Source organism: Solanum tuberosum, unplaced genomic scaffold (genome assembly GCF_000226075.1).
Source record: "Solanum tuberosum cultivar DM 1-3 516 R44 unplaced genomic scaffold, SolTub_3.0 scf00132, whole genome shotgun sequence".
Lineage (NCBI taxonomy): Eukaryota > Viridiplantae > Streptophyta > Magnoliopsida > Solanales > Solanaceae > Solanum > Solanum tuberosum.
Genome location: NW_006239055.1, coordinates 691,472 through 711,845, shown reverse-complemented (window position 1 = coordinate 711,845; position 20,374 = coordinate 691,472). Strand labels below are relative to the sequence as shown.

General features: G+C 35.3%; 2 protein-coding genes across 2 annotated transcripts; one reads left to right on the top strand and one right to left on the bottom strand.

The window, feature by feature from the left end:
- Positions 1-3,064: 3,064 nt before the first annotated feature.
- LOC102597555 (type I inositol polyphosphate 5-phosphatase 12-like) lies at positions 3,065-9,184 on the top strand. Its single transcript, XM_006351035.2, has 12 exons — positions 3,065-3,616; positions 4,291-4,645; positions 4,968-5,220; positions 5,359-6,166; positions 6,292-6,416; positions 6,602-6,686; positions 6,814-6,979; positions 7,069-7,109; positions 7,194-7,461; positions 7,564-7,687; positions 7,892-8,252; positions 8,642-9,184. Exons 1-12 carry the CDS (start codon positions 3,065-3,067, stop codon positions 8,996-8,998), a joined length of 3,495 nt encoding a protein of 1,164 aa, XP_006351097.1. The 3' UTR covers positions 8,999-9,184.
- Positions 9,185-9,646: 462 nt separating this feature from the next.
- On the bottom strand, positions 9,647-13,194 carry LOC102586167 (ankyrin repeat-containing protein At5g02620-like). The gene is made up of 3 exons (XM_006351005.2): positions 12,433-13,194; positions 11,437-11,846; positions 9,647-11,043 (listed from the first exon to the last, which is right to left on the bottom strand). The coding sequence occupies exons 1-3, from the start codon at positions 12,848-12,850 to the stop codon at positions 10,183-10,185; spliced, it is 1,689 nt and encodes a 562-aa protein (XP_006351067.1). The 5' UTR covers positions 12,851-13,194; the 3' UTR covers positions 9,647-10,182.
- Between the last annotated feature and the right edge of the window lie 7,180 nt (positions 13,195-20,374).

Below are 20,374 nucleotides of genomic sequence, written 5' to 3'. Positions count from 1 at the left end.
TAGAACTCGAGAACCAATCTCTCTTGATCCTGACCTTGACATTGAGGACATTGACTCGGGACATGACTCCGACCTCAACCTGAGACCTAATCCAAACTTAGGACTCGACCCCGACCTCTACTTGGAACTTGACCCTTAACTCGACCTTGGACTAACACTAAATTGAGACTTGACCAACAACCTCGACCTGAGATCCAAACTTCGATCTCAACCTCCATCTAGACTCGAGATTCAACCTTGACTTGGGGTTTAGTTGTCTTAGGGTCATAGTTGAATCCTTAGTTAGGGTTGAGTCCCATAATTCGGGGTTATAGTCGAGTCTTAGGCCGATGTTGGATTTTGGTCCTGTATCATGTACAGAGTCATGATTTCGTTGTGGGTTGAGTCTCGAGCTAAAGTTAAGTCTCGAGTCAGGATTACGGTTGTGGTCGAGTCCCATGTCGAGGCATGGGTAGAGGGAGGAACGAGTGGTATAGGCCTTTGCAGAAGGTTGGGGTGGGGTATCGAGGGCAGGGTGGGCCGCGTGGTGAGATGGTAGGTCGAGAGGTGTTGGGGGCCGGGGAAATGTGCCATTTGGATGTGGATTAGTCTATTAGATGGTGTTAGTGGGGTGGATAGGTTGAAGGAGAGTTTCTCATACTTTTGATAGGAAAGTCATATTTTTTTTCTTAAATGGGAGGAAAATAAATTCATTTGAAAAATATTTCCCAAATCGTTTTAGCCAACTAAACATGAAAATACCTATATTGATACTCACATGATTTGAGTTTTTCTTCCTCTCTTCTTCTGTATTATTTTCGAAAATATATAAAAGTAAATGTCAATAGATAAATAAATAGCAAAGTTAAAGGAATCAAATTTACGAAATATCTATGTAGTATGCACGTTGAAGTTTATTATTTTTCAAAAAATAATCTTTGTGGTGAACCTCTTTCCTTATTATAATTAATTACATCTTATTAATGGGAAAAAAACATGCCCTCCAATGTTCCAAAATTTAACAACATAGTATCCATTGTCTATTATTTTTATTTAGAAAAAAATATTCAACATGATTTCTCTTTAAGTCTTCCAAAATTAACTAATTCAACACAAAGAACATAAGGTATAAAATAAACAATAAATATATAAAAGAGAAATTTTCAAAGGAAGAACAGTCAAATATCATGGAGAGTAGTGATAACCATGATGATATGTATAAACCAAAGACACAAGAGCTAGTTGTAGTTTTTTTTTTAAAAATATTTTGTAAAGTAATTTTTCAAAAGAAGAGTGGGACAATTGAATATTCTTTCACAACTTGAGTATAAAGAATCTTGTTATTGTAAATACAAATGTTTTATTAAGGTTTTGTGACTGATTGAGGCTAGCTAGTTCATATAATTAAATAAGGTGATATATTAAGGTCAGAGTGTACCTCGATTGGAATAGGCATGAGATATTATGACTTATTGAGGGTAAAATATATAATCAAGGAGGTGATATATTAATTGATTTTAAGTGGTTAACTAATCTACGTATGAAAATTTGAAGGCATGTGCAAAAGTTTTTTTTAAAATTGGAATTGAATGTGTCTAACAAGAATATTTTATCATGTGTTTAGATGCTCAAATTAAAACAAAACGTAATTCAAATTTCTAAATTAATTTTACTGACAAATTTAAGAAACTGTTGATGATGTACTGATCATTAAGCCAATTTTTTTTTTTTTGTAAGGTGGAGAGAGAAGAGTGAGACAATAGTAAAAATAAAATGAAAATGAAGAAAAAAAAATTGAGATTTTTTATTTTGGTTGATTTTCTTCCTTTTCTATTGAATGGCAAAATGCACCTTTACTACGGCTTTCCCTATTTACCTCTAATTCGAAATATGGCAATTTTCCTTAAAAGAAAACCATAAGAAAATAATTAAAAATTATAATACAAGAATTAAAAACCACTTGATTATTATATATAACATTATAACATAAAATCTTCTTTTAGCGAAATTTGGTACATTGGAATTAAAAATGGGATATAAACAAATCTCACTATAGTGACCGTGTTTGTCTATAAATTTTATGTGTATTATAATATTAGTACAATTTTTTTTTAAAATTACATAAATCTTTAAACATAAAAAATGTATATAAAGAGGGATATGATAACTCACCGTTACACTAACAATTAAGAAGTAAAATTTTGTTATTGATATTAAAAGTCAAAATTATATTGGTATTAATATACGAAAACATACTCTAAACAATAAGGTAAAGGAAAAAATGAACTACATATTTTATATATGAAAAGAATAATATAACGTTATTTGTATAAATTAGCAATAACAGAAAGAATTATGATAAAACAGAAGGTGAAACAACTTGTGTTTGTACTGAAAAAAATCTGAAAGTCAAATATCTATATACAGATGAATTTAAGAGGCTAACAAGGAAAATAATCTTGACCTTTTATATTCATCTGACCTACATCCACTATACCATTAAAAAGTAATGAATAAAATAGTAACGGAGCGAATCATTCCATAAATTAATCTACTTATTAGATATAACTCTTTCATCCAATTTCACTTTTATAAATAATAATAATGTAACGTAAAAAACATTAATAAGAATAGTAACATTTTAGAAAAATTTATTATTGTCATCTTCATCCCACCCCAATCCTATCTCACCCTCACCTTCCACAATATTTATCTGAATTATACACAAATATTTTAAAATAATTTTTTTATTTATAAAACCAAAAAAAATAATTATTTTTCTAAAAAAACATTTTCAACACACCCAAAATAGATAATTGCTTCTTTTTTTTGTTCTTATAAAAAAATATTTCTCAATTTAAAAAATAGAAAAGAGTGACAGTTTTTATTAGAACATTTCTATCCGTAGAATGAGAGCAAGCTCCGCCTAATTCCCTCCTCAATTCCCTCTTCTTTTTCATGCATGTCCACTTTCTTCTCTCTTCACTCATATTTTCCCATTTTGTTTCAATATTACTTTTTCTTTCTCTTTTACGTCCAAATCCTGAATCCGTCTCTCCAATTTTCAAATTTATTTGAACATACCATGGACGTCGTTGAGAAATTTGAAGACGACGAGAAAAATGCATTAGAAGGTCTAACCGAAGCTCCACCACCACGACGAAAAGCACATTCGTACAGCCATCAACTTCGTACAAATACAGGTACCCATCATAAACGGCATCACCAAGTCCGTAACCACAGCCTCGATGTTGATTATATGCCTAACAGCATTAATAACTCCGGCCTATACGAAGATTCCTCTGATGATGATAATGAAGGTTTCTATCCTTATTCGACTAATTCAAATGAAATTAGTTGTAGTAGTAGTAGTAATAATAGTAGTACTACCACCACGACCACTGCTTGTGCTGCTGCTGTTTCGGCTGATAGACAGGATTTTCATTTGATGACTCAGAATTTTAGTGGACTTGGTGTGATTCCTGATTGTTTGGATGATGATCAGCAACTTCCGTTGCCGGAATTTGCTGCATCTGGTGGTGGAGTTGGAATGTTTAAACTACCAACTCGTGCTGCTGTGCATCCGTCTCGTCCATCGTGCCACGAGTTGAGACCTCATCCCCTTAGAGAAACTCAGGTAACAAAATCTCTTAATTTGGTCCTTTTTTTTAATTACATTGGGGTCGGGAATGGGTAATGGGGGAGGGGATTGTAAGGTGGGGAATTAGAACTCTGACTAATAAGTGAAACTTCAGCTAGTCAACCAAACTAAGATCTCCTTTTTAACTTTTGTCATTTTTGTACTATTATTGTTTATGTGTTTTGGGGGAAGGTAAAAAATGTCAGAAAATATGTTAGTATGTCTGTTTCAATCTGTTTGTTTGGTTTTGACTCGACTTGACACGGAAGTTAAGAATGTAACGAAAACTTTTAAATCTTGTAGTTTTAAGCTAAAGATATGTAGACTAAGAAAGGAAAGTAAGAGAAACAAAATTGAAACGGAGGGGGTAATTTTATCCTTCGTTATACTCTTGAGTTTATTCATACACTTGTCTTACCAAATTGTGTTGTAGTTTACCTAGATCCAAATGGAGCTCTAGCTTGAGTGGGAAAATGACTGGAAGTGGTGAGTGAAATGGGAGACGCCATATTTAGAACCTCCTCCATTTAGATTTGTCCAAGGATGTCCATTGTATGTAGTAATAAACATAATTAAGTTGAAACAATATCGAAAATGGAAGAGAGGGTCTTCATGAACAGTAGATGTCTTCATGTTGATTTTCTCCTCGTTTTAATGAAACATAATTTCAGGTTGGGAGATTTTTGAGGACTATTGCCTGCACAGACACACAACTATGGGCAGGACAAGAATGTGGTGTAAGAGTATGGAATTTCTCGGATCAATATGAAGCAGGATTAGGATTTAATGGAAGAGCAAAAAGAGGCGATGAGGATGCTGCACCATTTTACGAGTCAGTAAATACATCGCCTGCTATATGCTTGATAGTTGATAGTGGGAATAAGTTGGTATGGAGTGGGCATAAGGATGGAAAGATTAGATCTTGGAGGATGGACCAACCTAATTCTGATGATTCTCCTTTTAAGGAAGGCCTCTCTTGGCAGGCTCATCGCGGTTCAGTTCTTTCGATGGTCATATCTTCTTATGGTAATATCTAATTTTCCTTCACACATGTGTAATATACATATGTTCCAAGATCAACGTTTACTATAAGCTCAATTTATAGAAAATCTCTCCTCTTTATGAGCTCAAGGTTGCGATATACTTAACATTCTCAACACATATGCTCCAACAAGATATTCTTTGTTTCTTGGAAATCTATGATTTTTCCTTCTGTTATTCTGTTTTACAGATCATTGTGAAACTCACTTGCTAATAACTTATATCAGTGTTTTAAATACCGGTGAATGACTTCTTGCTTCTAGTTGTGTTCCAAATGACAACTATGACTAATTGCTTGTTGATCCAGGTGATATATGGTCTGGGTCTGAGGGTGGAGTCATAAAGGTCTGGCCATGGGAATCTGTTGAGAAGTCCCTCTCTTTATCACCAGAGGAAAAACATATGGCTGCTTTACTCGTAGAAAGGTCAGCGATTGACCTTAGGACCCTAGTCACAGTAAATGGTGTGTGTAACATCTCATCTTCTGAGGTGAAGTGTCTGTTATCTGATCATGTACGGGCGAAAGTGTGGGCAGCTGGTTCTTTATCCTTCTCATTATGGTATGTCCCTCATTGTTGCTTCCATCAGAAATTTTATGCAATGCATTTCTTTTGACGTTTAAGTCATAGGAAATAGTCAAGAGTTTCTTTACAGATTAGTTGTCACTCCTAATAACTCCGATAGTTGGGAAACTGCAGGGATGCACGGAATAGGGAACTCTTGAAAGTGTACAATGTAGAAGGTCAGATTGAGAATCGGGTTGATATATCATCAGTGCAAGACCAATCAACGGAAGACGATCTAAACGTTAAGTTTGTTTCTAAATCCAAAAAGGAAAAGTCACAGGGAAGTAGTTTTTTGCAGCGGTCACGTAATGCTATAATGGGAGCTGCAGATGCTGTTCGTCGAGTTGCAACAAAGGGGGCATTTGTAGAAGATAGTAAGAAAACAGAAGTTCTTGTGCTTGCAGCTGATGGAATGATTTGGAGTGGATGTTCAAGTGGTTTACTTGTCCAGTGGGATGGGAATGGCAACCGTTTGCAAGATTTTCATCACCACCGTTGTGCAGTTCTGTGCTTATGTGCTCATGGTTCTCGAATATGGGTTGGCTACGTAAGTGGTATGGTACAGGCACTGGACCTTGATGGGAATTTACTAGCTGGTTGGGTTGCACATAATGGGCCTGTAATAAAAATGGCAGTTGGGAATGACTATGTTTATAGCTTGGCAAACCATGGTGGTATACGTGGATGGAACCTTACGTCTCCAGGGCCTATTGACAACATTTTACGACCACAATTAGCTGAGAAAGAAAATCTATACACTAGTCAAGAAAATGTCAGGGTTTTAATTGGAACCTGGAATGTCGGTCAAGGAAGGGCCTCCCAGGAAGCACTTGCAACATGGCTCGGTTCTGCAGTTTCAGATGTCGGGATTATTGTAGTTGGGTTGCAAGAAGTAGAAATGGGAGCAGGTTTTCTTGCTATGTCTGCTGCGAAAGAAACTGTAAGCTATCGACTAACACCCTTGGATGTATACTCCTGTGTATGTAGAGCTAACAGTAAGATGCTCCATTTAGATGTAAAAACTTATGTATGTAGCGGTATCCTAATAACTCATGTCAACTTTAGGTAGGACTGGAAGGAAGTTCTGTTGGACAATGGTGGCAGGATGCGATAGGGAAGGCACTGAACGAAGGATCAGCTTTTGAACGAGTAGGATCAAGACAACTAGCTGCCTTGCTTATTGCTATATGGTATGAACCTTTGTAGATTCGGATGATCTCTTCTCTATTTTGTAGGCTGAAGTCCTCCCCAGTCTTTCTCATCGTACCTCATCCTTAATTAAGATTCGTCTTTCTGACTGAATGGGGGTGAAATAGCCATCCCATTGGCTCCTGTCTATGAATACTAATAATCTTGATTCCACTCTATAACTCAGGGTGAGAAAATCTATAAGGAATCATGTGGGGGACCTAGATGTTGGAGCAGTTGCGTGTGGAATAGGGCGTGCAATTGGTAATAAGGTAAGTTTAGCTCGTCTTCTTTAGATAATAAATCACTTCTCAAACCAGTCAGGAACTGTTGTTTTCTCCTTCGGAACAATAAAATGTCTGATATAACTGTATCATGGTTACACATTTCCAAATGCAGGGTGGAGTTGGTCTGAGGTTAAGAGTCTTTGATCGAATAATGTGCTTTACAAACTGTCATTTTGCCGCACATTTAGAAGCAGTCAACCGTCGCAATGCTGATTTTAACCATATATTTAGAACAATGGTTTTCACCAAATCCTCCAGCCTTCTAAATAATTCTGTTGGTATGCTCCTTTTACCTGTTTTTATCTTCTCCATGTATTGATTTTGGCTCTTTACTCATCTGACTTGTATGGATCCTCCTCTCTTGCAGCTGGTGTTTCATCTTCTGCTCAGATGCTTCGCGGTGCAAATGTCTGGGCCTGAAATTGTAGTAATTATCACATCTTGTTATCTTATGTATTTCATGTTAAACTAACTCTTTTTATTATGACATAGACTGCACAAATTAATCCAGACGAAGGAAGACCCGAGCTTGGTGAAGCTGACTTGGTCATATTCACTGGTGATTTCAACTATCGTCTTTTTGGAATATCGTATGATGAAGCAAGGGACTTTGTGTCACAAAGATGCTTTGATTGGCTTCGAGAAAAAGATCAACTGAGAGCAGAAATGATAAGTGGTAAGGTTTTCCAAGGGATGAGGGAAGCAATCATCAGATTTCCTCCAACTTACAAGTTTGAAAGGGGAAAACCAGGATTAGGAGGTGAGACATATTTGTAATCAACTCATCTTCTTACTTTTTTCTTTCCAAACAACCGTTTCGTTTCAAGGACCAGTTAGATACATCTCTTTTTTCAAATTTCAGGATATGATTCGGGGGAGAAGAAACGAATTCCAGCTTGGTGTGACCGAGTACTATATAGAGACAACAGGGCAACTCCTTCAGTAGAATGCAGTTTACAATGTCCTGTAGTTGCTTCCATTATACAGTAAGGCTGCATTCGTTTTTATTAAAATTAAGACGTTTGAATCTGAATGTACATCTGAATGATTAAGATGTTGTCTATAGATTTGAACACTGAATGATTAAGACCGTTTGTTTTTTAACATCTGAATATGCTTAAGGCTTTCGTCACATCGGTCCTTCTTGCTTGCATCATCTTGAAACTTTGTATTTTTCTCATGTGTTGTAGGTATGAGGCTTGCATGGAAGTGACAGAAAGTGATCATAAACCAGTAAGGTGCAAGTTTCATGTTGAAATTGCTCATGTTGATAGATCAGTTAGGAGACAAATGTTTGGTGATATTTTCCAGAACAATGAAAAAGTCAAGTCTTTACTACAAGAATTTCGTTATATTCCGGAAACTCTAGTTAGCACTAGCCAGATAGTTCTTCAGAATCAAGACACATACAACTTAAGAATCAGCAGCAGAAGCAGAGAAGACAAACTTTTTTTCCAGATAACTTGTGGAGGTCAATCCACCATCAAAGAGGATGAGCAAGCATCAGAGTATCATCCGAGAGCGTCTTTTGGTTTTCCCCGGTGGCTTGAGGTAAGTTCTTCATATCCTAGATGCGCGTACGTCGTAACTCTCTCTTCTTGTACATGTTAACATGTTTCAAGGCAATGGAGACAATGTCTATTCATATGCTTAACCAAGTTCTAACACCTCTTCTTGAGTCCAATGAGTTTATTTTATCATTATTATTACTCCCTCGGTTTCAATTTGTTTGTCTTACTTTCCTTTTTAGTTCGTTTCAAAATCTCTTTAGTTCAAGCATTAGAATGCATTTTGATACAGGACTCAAAAGTCCTCCTTACTTTCTTAAACTCCGTGCCAAGTGAAAACCAGACAAACAAATTAAAGCGGAGGGAGTATTATTATTGTAGTTTTGGTACTTCTTTCTGCAAACACTGCTATCTTATGATTTTGTTATTCAGGTAACACCTGCTTCTGGCATCATCAAACCAGATCAAGCTGCTGAAATCTTGGTACGTCACGAAGAGTTCAATAAGTTAGAAGAAACTGTTGATGGAATACCACAAAGCTGGTGGTGTGAGGATACCAGAGATAAGGAGGTGATTTTGCTGATCAATGTGACAGCCAGTCGCTCGACAGAGGCAAGAACACATAAGGTGAATGTTCGACACAGCTTCTCAGCTAATGCAGTTCGGACAACTTCAAAAAGCAGTTCAAGAAGAAGCCAAGGTGGTAGCTCTCACCATAGATCTGCACTTCGACATGTGGGAAGTGGCTCTGAATCAATGACAGACCATCAAAGCCTTCGGGGTCCTTGATAGCTAGCATGACAAACAAAAAGTTTGATTTCCAAGACAATGCTCAGATGTTTAACTCTTGAGATTTCTTTGCTAGCATTACTACTTGATAGGATCTTGATGTAAATACTCATAGACAAATTTAGTATGGAGCTGAGCCTCCACCTCAAAAATCTCGATAGAGGGGTATAAAGTCACCCACCCATTTTTTGTAGAATCATATCTTAAATTTCTGTATTGATATGCTACTTTTTAACTGAAAACTCTAAGATCAATTTTGCATTTTGATCATATCAGAAAAGACAATTTTGTTCCAGATATGCATACTGCTATGGCAGTTCATTTTTGGTTAAGTTGTTTCACAGTCCTATACTGATGTTTGATAAATTCAGAGAGAACCTGTGAAAATCTCTCCATGCCAGGACATATACATGCCACATAAGTAAACTACAATAACTGATACACGAAAGTTGAAGGCAGAACAGTGAAAGTTGTTAGAAACTAATTCAGTTTGTTAGTTGACAAACTTCTCTTCTTCTTTTACTGATCAGAAGCATACGAAATCAAAGGTCAGCAGAGTGAGAACTGAGAAGTTAGTATTTGATCATGCAAAGATGCTACTGTCTAGTTGGAGCAAGAAATGTTCTACCTCATCATCTGGAAGAGCAGTGGCAAAAAAGCTGTATTTTATAAAGAGAAGAACTACAATGAATTATATCACAAAAAAAAATAACTTTTTTGTTTGTACATTTTCATTTAGAAGTTTGTTTTGTATATCAGCCATCTACACCTTCTTGCTACCAAGCTGCTCTCTTGTTTTGCTATTTTTTGTAGCCATATAGTAGGAAACTCCCACATAACTTGCTCTTGAACTACTAAATGTTGTGGAAACCAAACTGAATGATTTGTTAGAGCCTCAATCTCGAACTTCTAAGCAAGACTTGCCTCAGGTTGCAAATTCTAGTGTTGCAAGAACACCATATCAGAGAATTGCCATATGACTGCGGTATTATTGCATATACTAGTGGAAGCATTCTCTTTAGTTCCTAACTAGCATAACCTTCGTATGCTAGACCATTTGGAACCTCGTGCTATGAAGAGACGTTCACCAAACTTTATGGTTTAGAACTGCATATATTAACTTGTCCTTTACATCCATGGAGCTTGAGATTTGATACCATAGGCAAAAAGTTTTCTGTTTGTTCCTAGACTGCATACATCCTCTTGTAGCTTTCACCATAGAGCTCTGTATCTGATGCCACAGACATAGCGTATGAATGTGAATGAGTCCCTGCCCTTCTTATATTCCTCATCTTTGACTCTTCTAGCCTATGTCGAACCACACAGTAGCACATGGAGCCAATAGTAGTGATCATTATGGTGCTACCAATCACAGTTGCAAAGATAGCAAGCCATCTTTCTTTCGATCCAACCACCACATAAGCAAGAGAAATAAAGGACACTGAGATGAAGAGACAAGCTGCCCACATGAGCCTGTTTATCCAAAATACGAGTAGCTTCTTTGCTCTCGGTTCAATCACAACCAGAGAAGTCTGGACAACAACAACAGCAATGGAAATAAACAAGGCCATACTGTCAAACAAGAAGAAGATTATGAAAGCTGCTTTATCGGCTACATTTGCTTCACCAAGCGAAAAACCATCTTTTTTCTGTTCAACATACTGACCAGGCACAGTAAAGATGGCAGCGAAAGCTACAGTAGCAATAAGGACAGCAACAACTGTGGCATTGTTAATGGCATTGTTGAGACCACTAATGTGGAGCTTCTTCACCTTCTTAGCAATTTTCCGTACTTTGAAGCCTGTCTGACGACTCTGTTGAAGTTGGGACTGCACATCGTGTCTTATATCACTGACAGTCTGCTTGAGTTGCTTAGTATTATTTGGGGGCTTCCCATGGTCTTTGGAATGGGCAGCTCCAGCCACCTTCAGAATGGAAACAACCTCTGGCATTCCAAACTTTTCTGCAATATCAAGAGCTGTTTCTCCAGCCTTATTAATGGCATTCAGATCGATGCATTCAATTGATATCAGACATTGTACCATCTGCAGTTGCAACATAGCAGCATTTCAACATGAATGCTAAAAACAGAGAGAGCAAGAGAAGGACACTTTTCTTTAAAGAAAAAATAAATAGAAATTGGGTGTAGGGGAAGGGGAAATGGGGAGGAGATTAAAAGGTGGGAAACCGAACCCTCACCCACAAGGTGAAAATTCAGGTAGTCAACCAACTGAGCTACTAAGATTTCCCAAGAAAGGAGGACAATGGATTGCCTAAATGGAGCATTTAATCAACCAAAGAACCTAATCTTTTTGTTTGTTCCAGCTCGGTTATTCTTCATTAACCAGGTTTTGAAACAAATCTGTGCCATAACCAGTAAACACATAAATTCTGAAATGATTTTTTAACAGGAAACATACATACAGACAAACACAAACCTGTGGCCGTCCCTTTTTTGTTGCAATATGAAGAGCTCTATTTGCTTTGTTATCTTCCAATGCCAATACAGAAGGATTCGGTTTTATTAACTCGAGCACAATGCCAACATTTTGTCCTTTTACAGCCATGTGCAAGGCACTTTGGCCTTTACTATCTGTTCTAAAGCCAATCTCAGGATCTTTGCTCAGAAGGGACTTAACTATTTCCAAGTGTCCCATTCTTGCTGCTGTATGGAGCACAGTTTTCCCATTGTTCCGAGCTATCTTAGCAAGGTTCGAATCAATCTCCAGAAGCAGATTTACGACATCAACATGACCCTGGGCAGCTGCTGTATGTAACGCTGTAGAATTGGATGAATCTGTAGCCATAACCAGGTTTGGAAACGAATGTAACAGTTCCTTCAGTACTTCTGCAATGTCATACCATGAAAAAAGTTACTAAGGGGTTTAAGTAAGAAAAGAACGTTCTGAATTCCAGTTTGACATGTGTCATTAGAACAAGCTTCAAGCAATTACCCACTGAATATTTCTTTTTCCTAACAAACACCTAAGCTATATTTTTCTGGCGTTACGACCATTGAAGCAATAATATCAGCTTGATGCAGAGATGTATTTTGCCATCATGTTATTCAAATTGTATAGTTATATTGGTCAGACCAATTTGATCTTTAACAATACAGTTTCACAACTTCTCTGAATATTTTACCATGTAATTGAGAATAATAGAGCATAACACGGATTTGATCACCATAAAAAGAAATAACAGAAGTGAAGAAATCATGACAAAACACTACAGAAAGCATGACTAAGCCTTCTGAACAAAAGGAACAGTAACTACACCAAAATAGTGAGATAATCGAAGTATAAGAAACAGTAGATAGTAACAGAAATTTAATAACAAGAAACTACATGAGTAATACTACGACTACCGGTATGGATGAAAGATTAATTGCATCAACACCAAATCAGAACTTCATATGATTAATTGAAACTTACCAAGATGACCTTGCTTTGCTGCAACATGGAATGCATCATATCCATTATTTGCTACAAGAGAAGCAACTTGAAGGTCCAAATGTTTCAAAATCTCTACAACAACCAAAGTATGTCCATTTTCTGCAGCAATATATAATGCAGTCTCACCTTGCTGGTTTTGCAAGGACAACAACTCCTTAACCCCTTTGCTATTATCAAACTTTTGAATAATTTCTTTCACCTTTCCTAAATTCCCTGCTCTAGCTGCAAGATGAAGAGGGGCATCCCCTCTTTTCCCTGGTGATTCCTTATCCCTTTTCTTCTCAATACTAAAACTAACTTGCCTCTCCATTACTATCCTAAAACTTTTCTGCTTCTCCATAACCCCATTTTGCTGTTTTTCCATTTTTTCACTTTGAAAACTAACTTCTTTTTCCATAACACTTGTTTCCACTTTCAAATTGTTACAAAAATCTTGAAGATTTTCTCTAAGTTTAAGCAAAAAGATCACATCTTTGGCTCATTTCTAAGTTCAAAACACTTGAAAACATGGAAATTCTACAGACCCACAAAATTTTAAAGCAAAAGGAAGCTTCAAGCAAAATCAAGAACTCAAATTCAGACTAAAAAATTCAAGCTTTCACAAAGTATATTGCTCAAAACCTGATTGTGGACGAAACCCATAAGCTGAAATCAAGAGATATTGTGGATTTTCTGGTCATCAAGGCAGTGGGTAGCTGCTACTTTATTGGGTTCTTGAAAAAAGCCAAAAAATCAAGAAAATGTTGAGATGAAACTTCCTTCCCAGGTGACATATAAAATCACATGTCAAAGTTCTTCTACCTCAAAAGTTTTATTTTATTTTTTTAAATTTTTTTTAGAGGGAAGTATTGAAAACACCATCAAACCTAAATTGTTGACGCTTAAAAACATACTTTTATTTGACTAACTAAACTTAGATATATCCTGATTTTTCAATTCAAATTCTTGTAAAAGTATGAGACTCTTAATTAAAAGTCTACAGGTGTCGAAAACACCTCTAAATTTGGCAAGAATTTAGGGGTATATTTCACTTATATTGCAAAATCTAGGTATATATAAGTTGAGTTAATCAAGTAAAAAAATATTTTTAAGACTCGCATAGTTCAAGAATAAAACTAATAATTCACACTAAATTTAGGAATATAATCAAATACTTCTCTTCAATTTTTATATCAAATTAAAGTAAACATACAAATTACAATGAAAAAAATATTTAATATTTATGTCACGTGAATTAACATGTTTATTATTAATTTATTATGTAAAAACCCCCACAAATTCCCACTAATTTAGTAAGTACAAAATCATTTTGCCTCTCTCAAGAATTGACTCATACCAAAAAAGGAGAAGACATAATTTGACTAATAAAACTCTTTTATGATTTGATTAGTCAAACTTTCATAAAATCCAGTCAAGAAAATCTGCAAGAAGACCGGCGGCTTTTCACTTTTGAACAATTTAAAAATAAAATTAATACCTTAAAAAACTAAAAAAGCATCGAGAATTTTAGTAGACACAATTGATTGGCTATACAATTTTTTATTTTATCTATGGGATTTAATTCTTCACTTTATAATTTTTTTTAAAAAAAAATCATCTATTACTAATTTTTAAAAATAAATAAAAAAAAAAAAAATTTGTACTAAATATTTTATCATTAATTAATATCCTTTTAAATTATAATATTTTCTATCTGAATATTATTTTGTTTTTTTCAAACTATCAGACTAATATATAAAAAAGAATAAAGATAATGAACTTAACTAGCTATAATATAGAAATTTCATGTGCCAAGTGTAGCTAAATTCCCAAACAAATAGACATTTGATTGGTCTTTAACATATGTATCACATGTCATTTAAGTGTTGCACCTATATAAGTGTAGTTAAATTCCCAAGCAAATAGACATTTGATCGGTCTTCACCGAAAATTGAATCAAACAGCAAATCGAGTTAAATCGGAAAAAAATTCGATTAATGGTTTGGTTTGATTTGATTTGATTGAAAAAAAATCGATTATATTTGGATTGGTTTAGTTTTAACTAAAAAGTCAACTCGAGATCAAACCAACCCGACATTATATATATAATTTTTAAAAATTATTTTATACGAGAAAAGGTATAGATTCCCTCCTGAACTTGTTCCAAAAAGTCAGTTACACGCTTAAACTATTATTATGACCTATTATACACCTTTACTACTTAAAAGTGAATTTATTTACCCCCTAAAACTGATGTGGCAAAATAATTTTTAAAAAAATAAAAATCGGTGCGTCAGATTTATTAAAGTAGAAAAAATAAATCAAAATTCAATTAAACCCCACCCACCCTCCACATCTCTTCTTCTTCACAACTCATCCCCTTCTTCTTCTTCACCCCCACCCTCTTGAGGAAGCTCATTTTTCTCCTCTTTCTTTTAAGCCAAAATCTCTCCTTCTTCCTTCTTTGACTTCTTCTCAGCTTGCTTAGCAAATTACTTATTATCAATTTAAGTTTTGTGGGTTTGGATTTGTGTTTGTTAACAAAGGGTTTCTTAATGTCATTTGCGGAATAGAATTTTGGGGGTTTCTTAGCCGCCATAGTTATGGTGGGCTTCTTTGAGTGAACAGAAGAATTTCCTACTCCATGAATCAGCTCCAGATTTTGATTAGTGTTCTTGGCGGCCATTGTTGAAATTTTTTCTTTGTAATTTTATTATGAAGAAAATATAATTATTAGAGAATTTTTGTTAATTAATTAGAGATTAATTAGTGTAGAATAAAGTTAACAAAAGAAAAGTTAATTAAAAATAAAAAGGAACATAATTTTTTTAAATTTCTGACATGGCGCTAACATGTCAGTGATGATGTGGTAGCGAGTGTAATACACCACATATTGTGAGAGTGGTGTTACACATCCCGGGGGTAACTAAATTCACTTTTAAATAGTAAAGGTGTGTAATAGGTCGTCATAATAGTTTAAGCGTGTAACTGACTTTTCGAGATAAGATCAGGGGGGAATCTATGCATTTTTCGTATGTTATACATAAAAGTATTTACTTTGTTATAATTTCTAAATATTACTTACTCCCTCCGTTTTAAAAAGAATGACCTCCTTTCCTTTTTAGTCTGTTTAAAAAAGAATGACCTTTTTCTTTTTTTGGTAACATTTTACTTTCAACTTTCCACGTGGCATGTTTAAGGCCATAAGATTAAAGGACAATTTTGTACATTTGACATAATTTTAATTTAGGACCACAAGATTCAAAAGTCTTCTTTATTTTCTTAAACTTCGTGCCAAGTCAAACTAGGTCATTCTTTATGAAACGGAGGGAGTATATTTTTTCATTATTTTTATCTTTTAACATATTTTTTTCAAGGTTTTTGAAACTTAAAAACTTGGTCGCGCAAGTAATATAGTGGCTCTAAAATAACGGATTATCGAACCCAAAGAAATTGTCAATAAACTATTTTACTAAATTATACTAGTTTAATTATTAAAATTCAGGTATGCCAAAAGTATTTCATTTATATTTAAATACTAAGAATGCAAGAATGAAACAATAAAATTACTTATAATATGTCACGATCCGAGAGCACCCCCTAGTCGTAACCGGCGTACTCGACCTCTCGGAGGTCTAATACAAGCCTCTTAGCATTCATTCATCGCATAACACTAAAAACCATAATGAATTAAAAACTTTCTTTACCAAGAAAACATTTCATACAAAAAAACAATAGCAAGCGGAAGACTTTCTAGACTTTATACATGATGTCTCAAAACCATCTAATACTTTAGAGTACAAAATTCGGGACCAATCCCATACACAACTTAAACAATACTTAAAAAGACATAAAAGAACATATGGGGTATTGTCCTCGAATATATGAGGACTCACCAAGTCTTCATCTTCAACACTTAGAAACCTATCAAATAGCCATGACATGTCATCATCTCCAAATCCCTACACTTTAGTCAAAAAGGGAAAGAAAGGGGTTAGCACAATTAAGTACTAAGCATGGAAGCCATGCAAAAACATGCTAAAAAGGACGTTTATTGGAGAAACATGCTTTTATGCCATTTGGTAAAACTTCATGAAAAAAAATACAAGTAAGCTTTTTTTTATCATTTCTTGACCTCTATCTCAAGTTACCCAAAGCCACACTTAAGTGAAACATGAAGTGACCGCCCATACAATCTCTTCATATACACCTAAGTATTCCTAAGGGTTACCATAGATAAGGAAATTTACCATTACAATATAACATACTAAGTCAATGTTCACATATAAAACCATAGCCAACCGTATACATACTCAACATATATTCATATACAACCCATGCTTAACTTTAAAAGAACACATGCCATTTCATTACCATAGGACCTCTACCTAATATAACCTTAAGACACACTTGAGTAAGACAAGAAGTGACCGCCCATACAACCTCTTCAAGCACACTTAAGTGTTCCTCAAGATTACCTTAGATAAGGACATTTCCTTTACAACATAACATCAATAGACCAACATTCTTTAAGAAACCATTTTTGGAGACATTCAAGCACATAAGGGGACTTTCACATAATAGTCGTTAGACTTAGGGAACTCACTTTAGTATCTTCAAAGCCTACTCGTGCCATGTGTAGATAGCATCCCATACTACTACCTACACTTTGTAGAACCTATCAAGAAACCATAATGAAATCTCACATGATGGGAAGTAAGCATTTAACCGACATAGACCATGAGAGCTTGTCATGGAATCCGGTGTCATGAGTCCCCACACCGAAAAGAGGTGGTCTACTTGCCTAAGGAAGACCGGTATATATAGCTTAATGGATCCACTAGCTTCCTATGCGGGCACATAGTTTATGGGATAAGGTAGACGATCATTGAAACTCATGCCTAACTGTCGGGGGAGTTTCCATCTAACCAAATCCGCTCGGTGCTTAGCCTACATTCCCATAGAATAGTTCATTACTTTGACATCATCACACATGAAAGGGTGCCATAAGCCTGCCGATTCCAAGGTTCATCATTAACCTTTATGGAAAGGTGCCATAGGCCTACCGAATCCAAGGTTCATTACTTATCATTAATGGAAGGGTGCCATAAGCCTGCCGATCCGAGGTACATTATAAGCATGTGTGGAAGGGTGCCATAAGCCTACCGATCCAAGGATTCAACAATCAACAATATAATCATTTATACAAGAAAATGATGCATAAGCCCTACCAATTCAAGGTATACTTTATATTGAAGAATCCTTCATATTATATCATCAACATTCATGAGTGTCATCAACACATCTATGGAATTTCCATACATCTCATAACTCAAGCTTTAAAGCATCGATTCATCAATTCTCCATAGTTGGACATTTTGTCAAACACCTTGAAGGCATGTAATGGAATCAAAGAGCATGGAAAATAGGGTAGTAATTATGCAACCAAATCAGTGAACAACCTACAACAACACCTTTACATTCATAACATGATCACATTATCTTCATTGAACTCTCATTCATACAATGTCATGATAACACTTCAATTTCTCATACTTTGCCTTTAAGGCCATAAGCCTCTCATACCAATACACCAACAATACACCATAAACTAAGCATGAGTAATGACATACTTCAACAATCTAAAGACATTTAAACAAGTTCGATTCATATACATTCATTATCAAGCAACCCACTTTATAAAGGCATAAACTAGGAATAGAAAGAAATCATGGGTTCATGGAGTATTTTCGTCATAAATCATCATTTAAACACTAATACAATCATAATAAGTCATTAATAACCATTTGAAAACGTTTGAAGAAGGAACCCATGAGTTAGAATAAAAACCCTAGGTTTTGAAGAACTTGGAAGCTTTGAAATCATGTTTTGAAGGGACTCTATGGGTGAAAGCTACCCATAGATGAAAAGCCACCATACCTTTGCTATGATCTCTCAAGAAATTTGATGAAGAAAAACTTGAATCCAAAGCCTAGCTCCCACTTCTTCTTCTTCTTGAGTTGGAGAGAAATATTTGAGAAGTGAGGGAAATGTTTTTAGGGATGGGAATGAACTAATGATATATAGGAAATAATATATGTCATTTGGAAGAAATGGTCCAACACTTAGAAAATATTTTGGGCGGATGAACAGTAAATGAACAGTAATTTAGCTACTGGAATTTCCGTTTTCTGCCGGACAGACTTTACGAAAATGGGCATAACTCCTTCGTCCGAACTCCGAATGAGGTGAAACGAAGTGCGTTAGGTAGCTAACTCAAAGGGCTTTCCATGGATATATTATTGGCCACCCAAATAATTCGTGTGCTAGGAGATATGACCCTTCAAAGTAGACCCTCGAAAAAGGCTTCACTTGGAAATTTCGGATTTTGATACGGTTGCTCTAAAATTCGGGTTAGACCCATTTCCCACTCAATTTGACCCCCTAAACAAGAATATGAAGTCGGATTTTCGAAAAACGAAACGGATCTTTTTATAAGTAGCTAAACAAACTCGGTGGCGTTGGAAAGATCGTTCCAAGGGATTTACAAACATAACTGGAACTACTCTTGGATCATCCTGAGCTAGGAGTTATGACTGCTCAAAGTTGGCCAAAAACTCACTGATTTCCACACTTGGCCGAATTTCCAGATTCTAAATTTTTTTCCAAAAATGACTACTTCCAATTTCAAGCTTCTTCATATTCATTTTAAATTGTCGGATGTTACATAATGGTTGGAAAATTTCAGGGCTACAACATACTTAAGGTTTCCAATATCACATCTCATATAATGAATTAACTACGGTTATCAAATTACTGATTTACAGTGTTGATTTTATGATCACGATCTCTCATCCTCTAATCGAATACTCCAATTGACTGTTTAATTACATCGTTGAGCAAAGGATAGACAGACTAAATTGGTGAGCATTTATATTTCATCTTGTTTGGTAACCAAGCCCGATGTTCGTTCCACTACAAAAAAGTGTGAATTACATGGGGATTTTCCTGGGCATTAGTATGAAAATCCGCAAGAAACTTATTTTCCTTCAAATTTTCATACTAATCCCTAGGATAATCCCCATGTAATTCACAGTTTTCTTGTAGTGTTCGGGTGTCAATCCTGAACACGAATATGAACAAGTGATATGCAAGAGAGATCGAGCTCTTTGTATCCTTTGGTCTATCTACCTCTTCGTCTCCCAAGTTCAAGAGTACGTAGACAATATATTTATTTCTATGGTGATCAAGCATGAAATACTAAAACAAGAATACAAAAGTAATGTAAGTGATAACCAACATTAATTTAAAACAATCGATGTTCCAAAATTACCTGTAGCCGCAACACCAAAACAAAAGTGTTTAGCTACTAATATCTAAGAAAAGAAGAAGAAGAGGAACCCTAATGGTGAATTCTATTTGTTGCCTCTTGCACTACTAAAAAATAGCGCTTAGCGACGGATATTAGCGATGAACAATATTCCGTCACTATATAACGACGGATTTGCGATAGAATAACCATTTTGTTGAAAAATTAACAAATAATTTTTTGATTTATAATATAGCGATGGATTTGCAACGGAATATTTAATTCGTCGCTAAATATTAGCGCGAAATTTTGGCGCCTAATTTTCCCTACAGATTTAGTAACAAAGTAGGGGTGACAAATTTAACTAATATTAGGCAACGAAATTAGTGACGAAAAAAAGGTTGCTAAACTTTTAAATATATTTTTATAAAATTTATATTATATAGTGACGAAAATATCCGTCAATATAATTTTTTCTAAATATATATATTTATTTGAAAGCGACGGATGTTAGAATCTGTCACTAGTTCTGTTGCAAAACTTTTTAAAGTGATATATTCTAGGGCACAAAATTTTCAACATTTCAAGTCCCTCTCTAGAAACTCACGCTCTCAAGCTCTGAAACTCCAATGA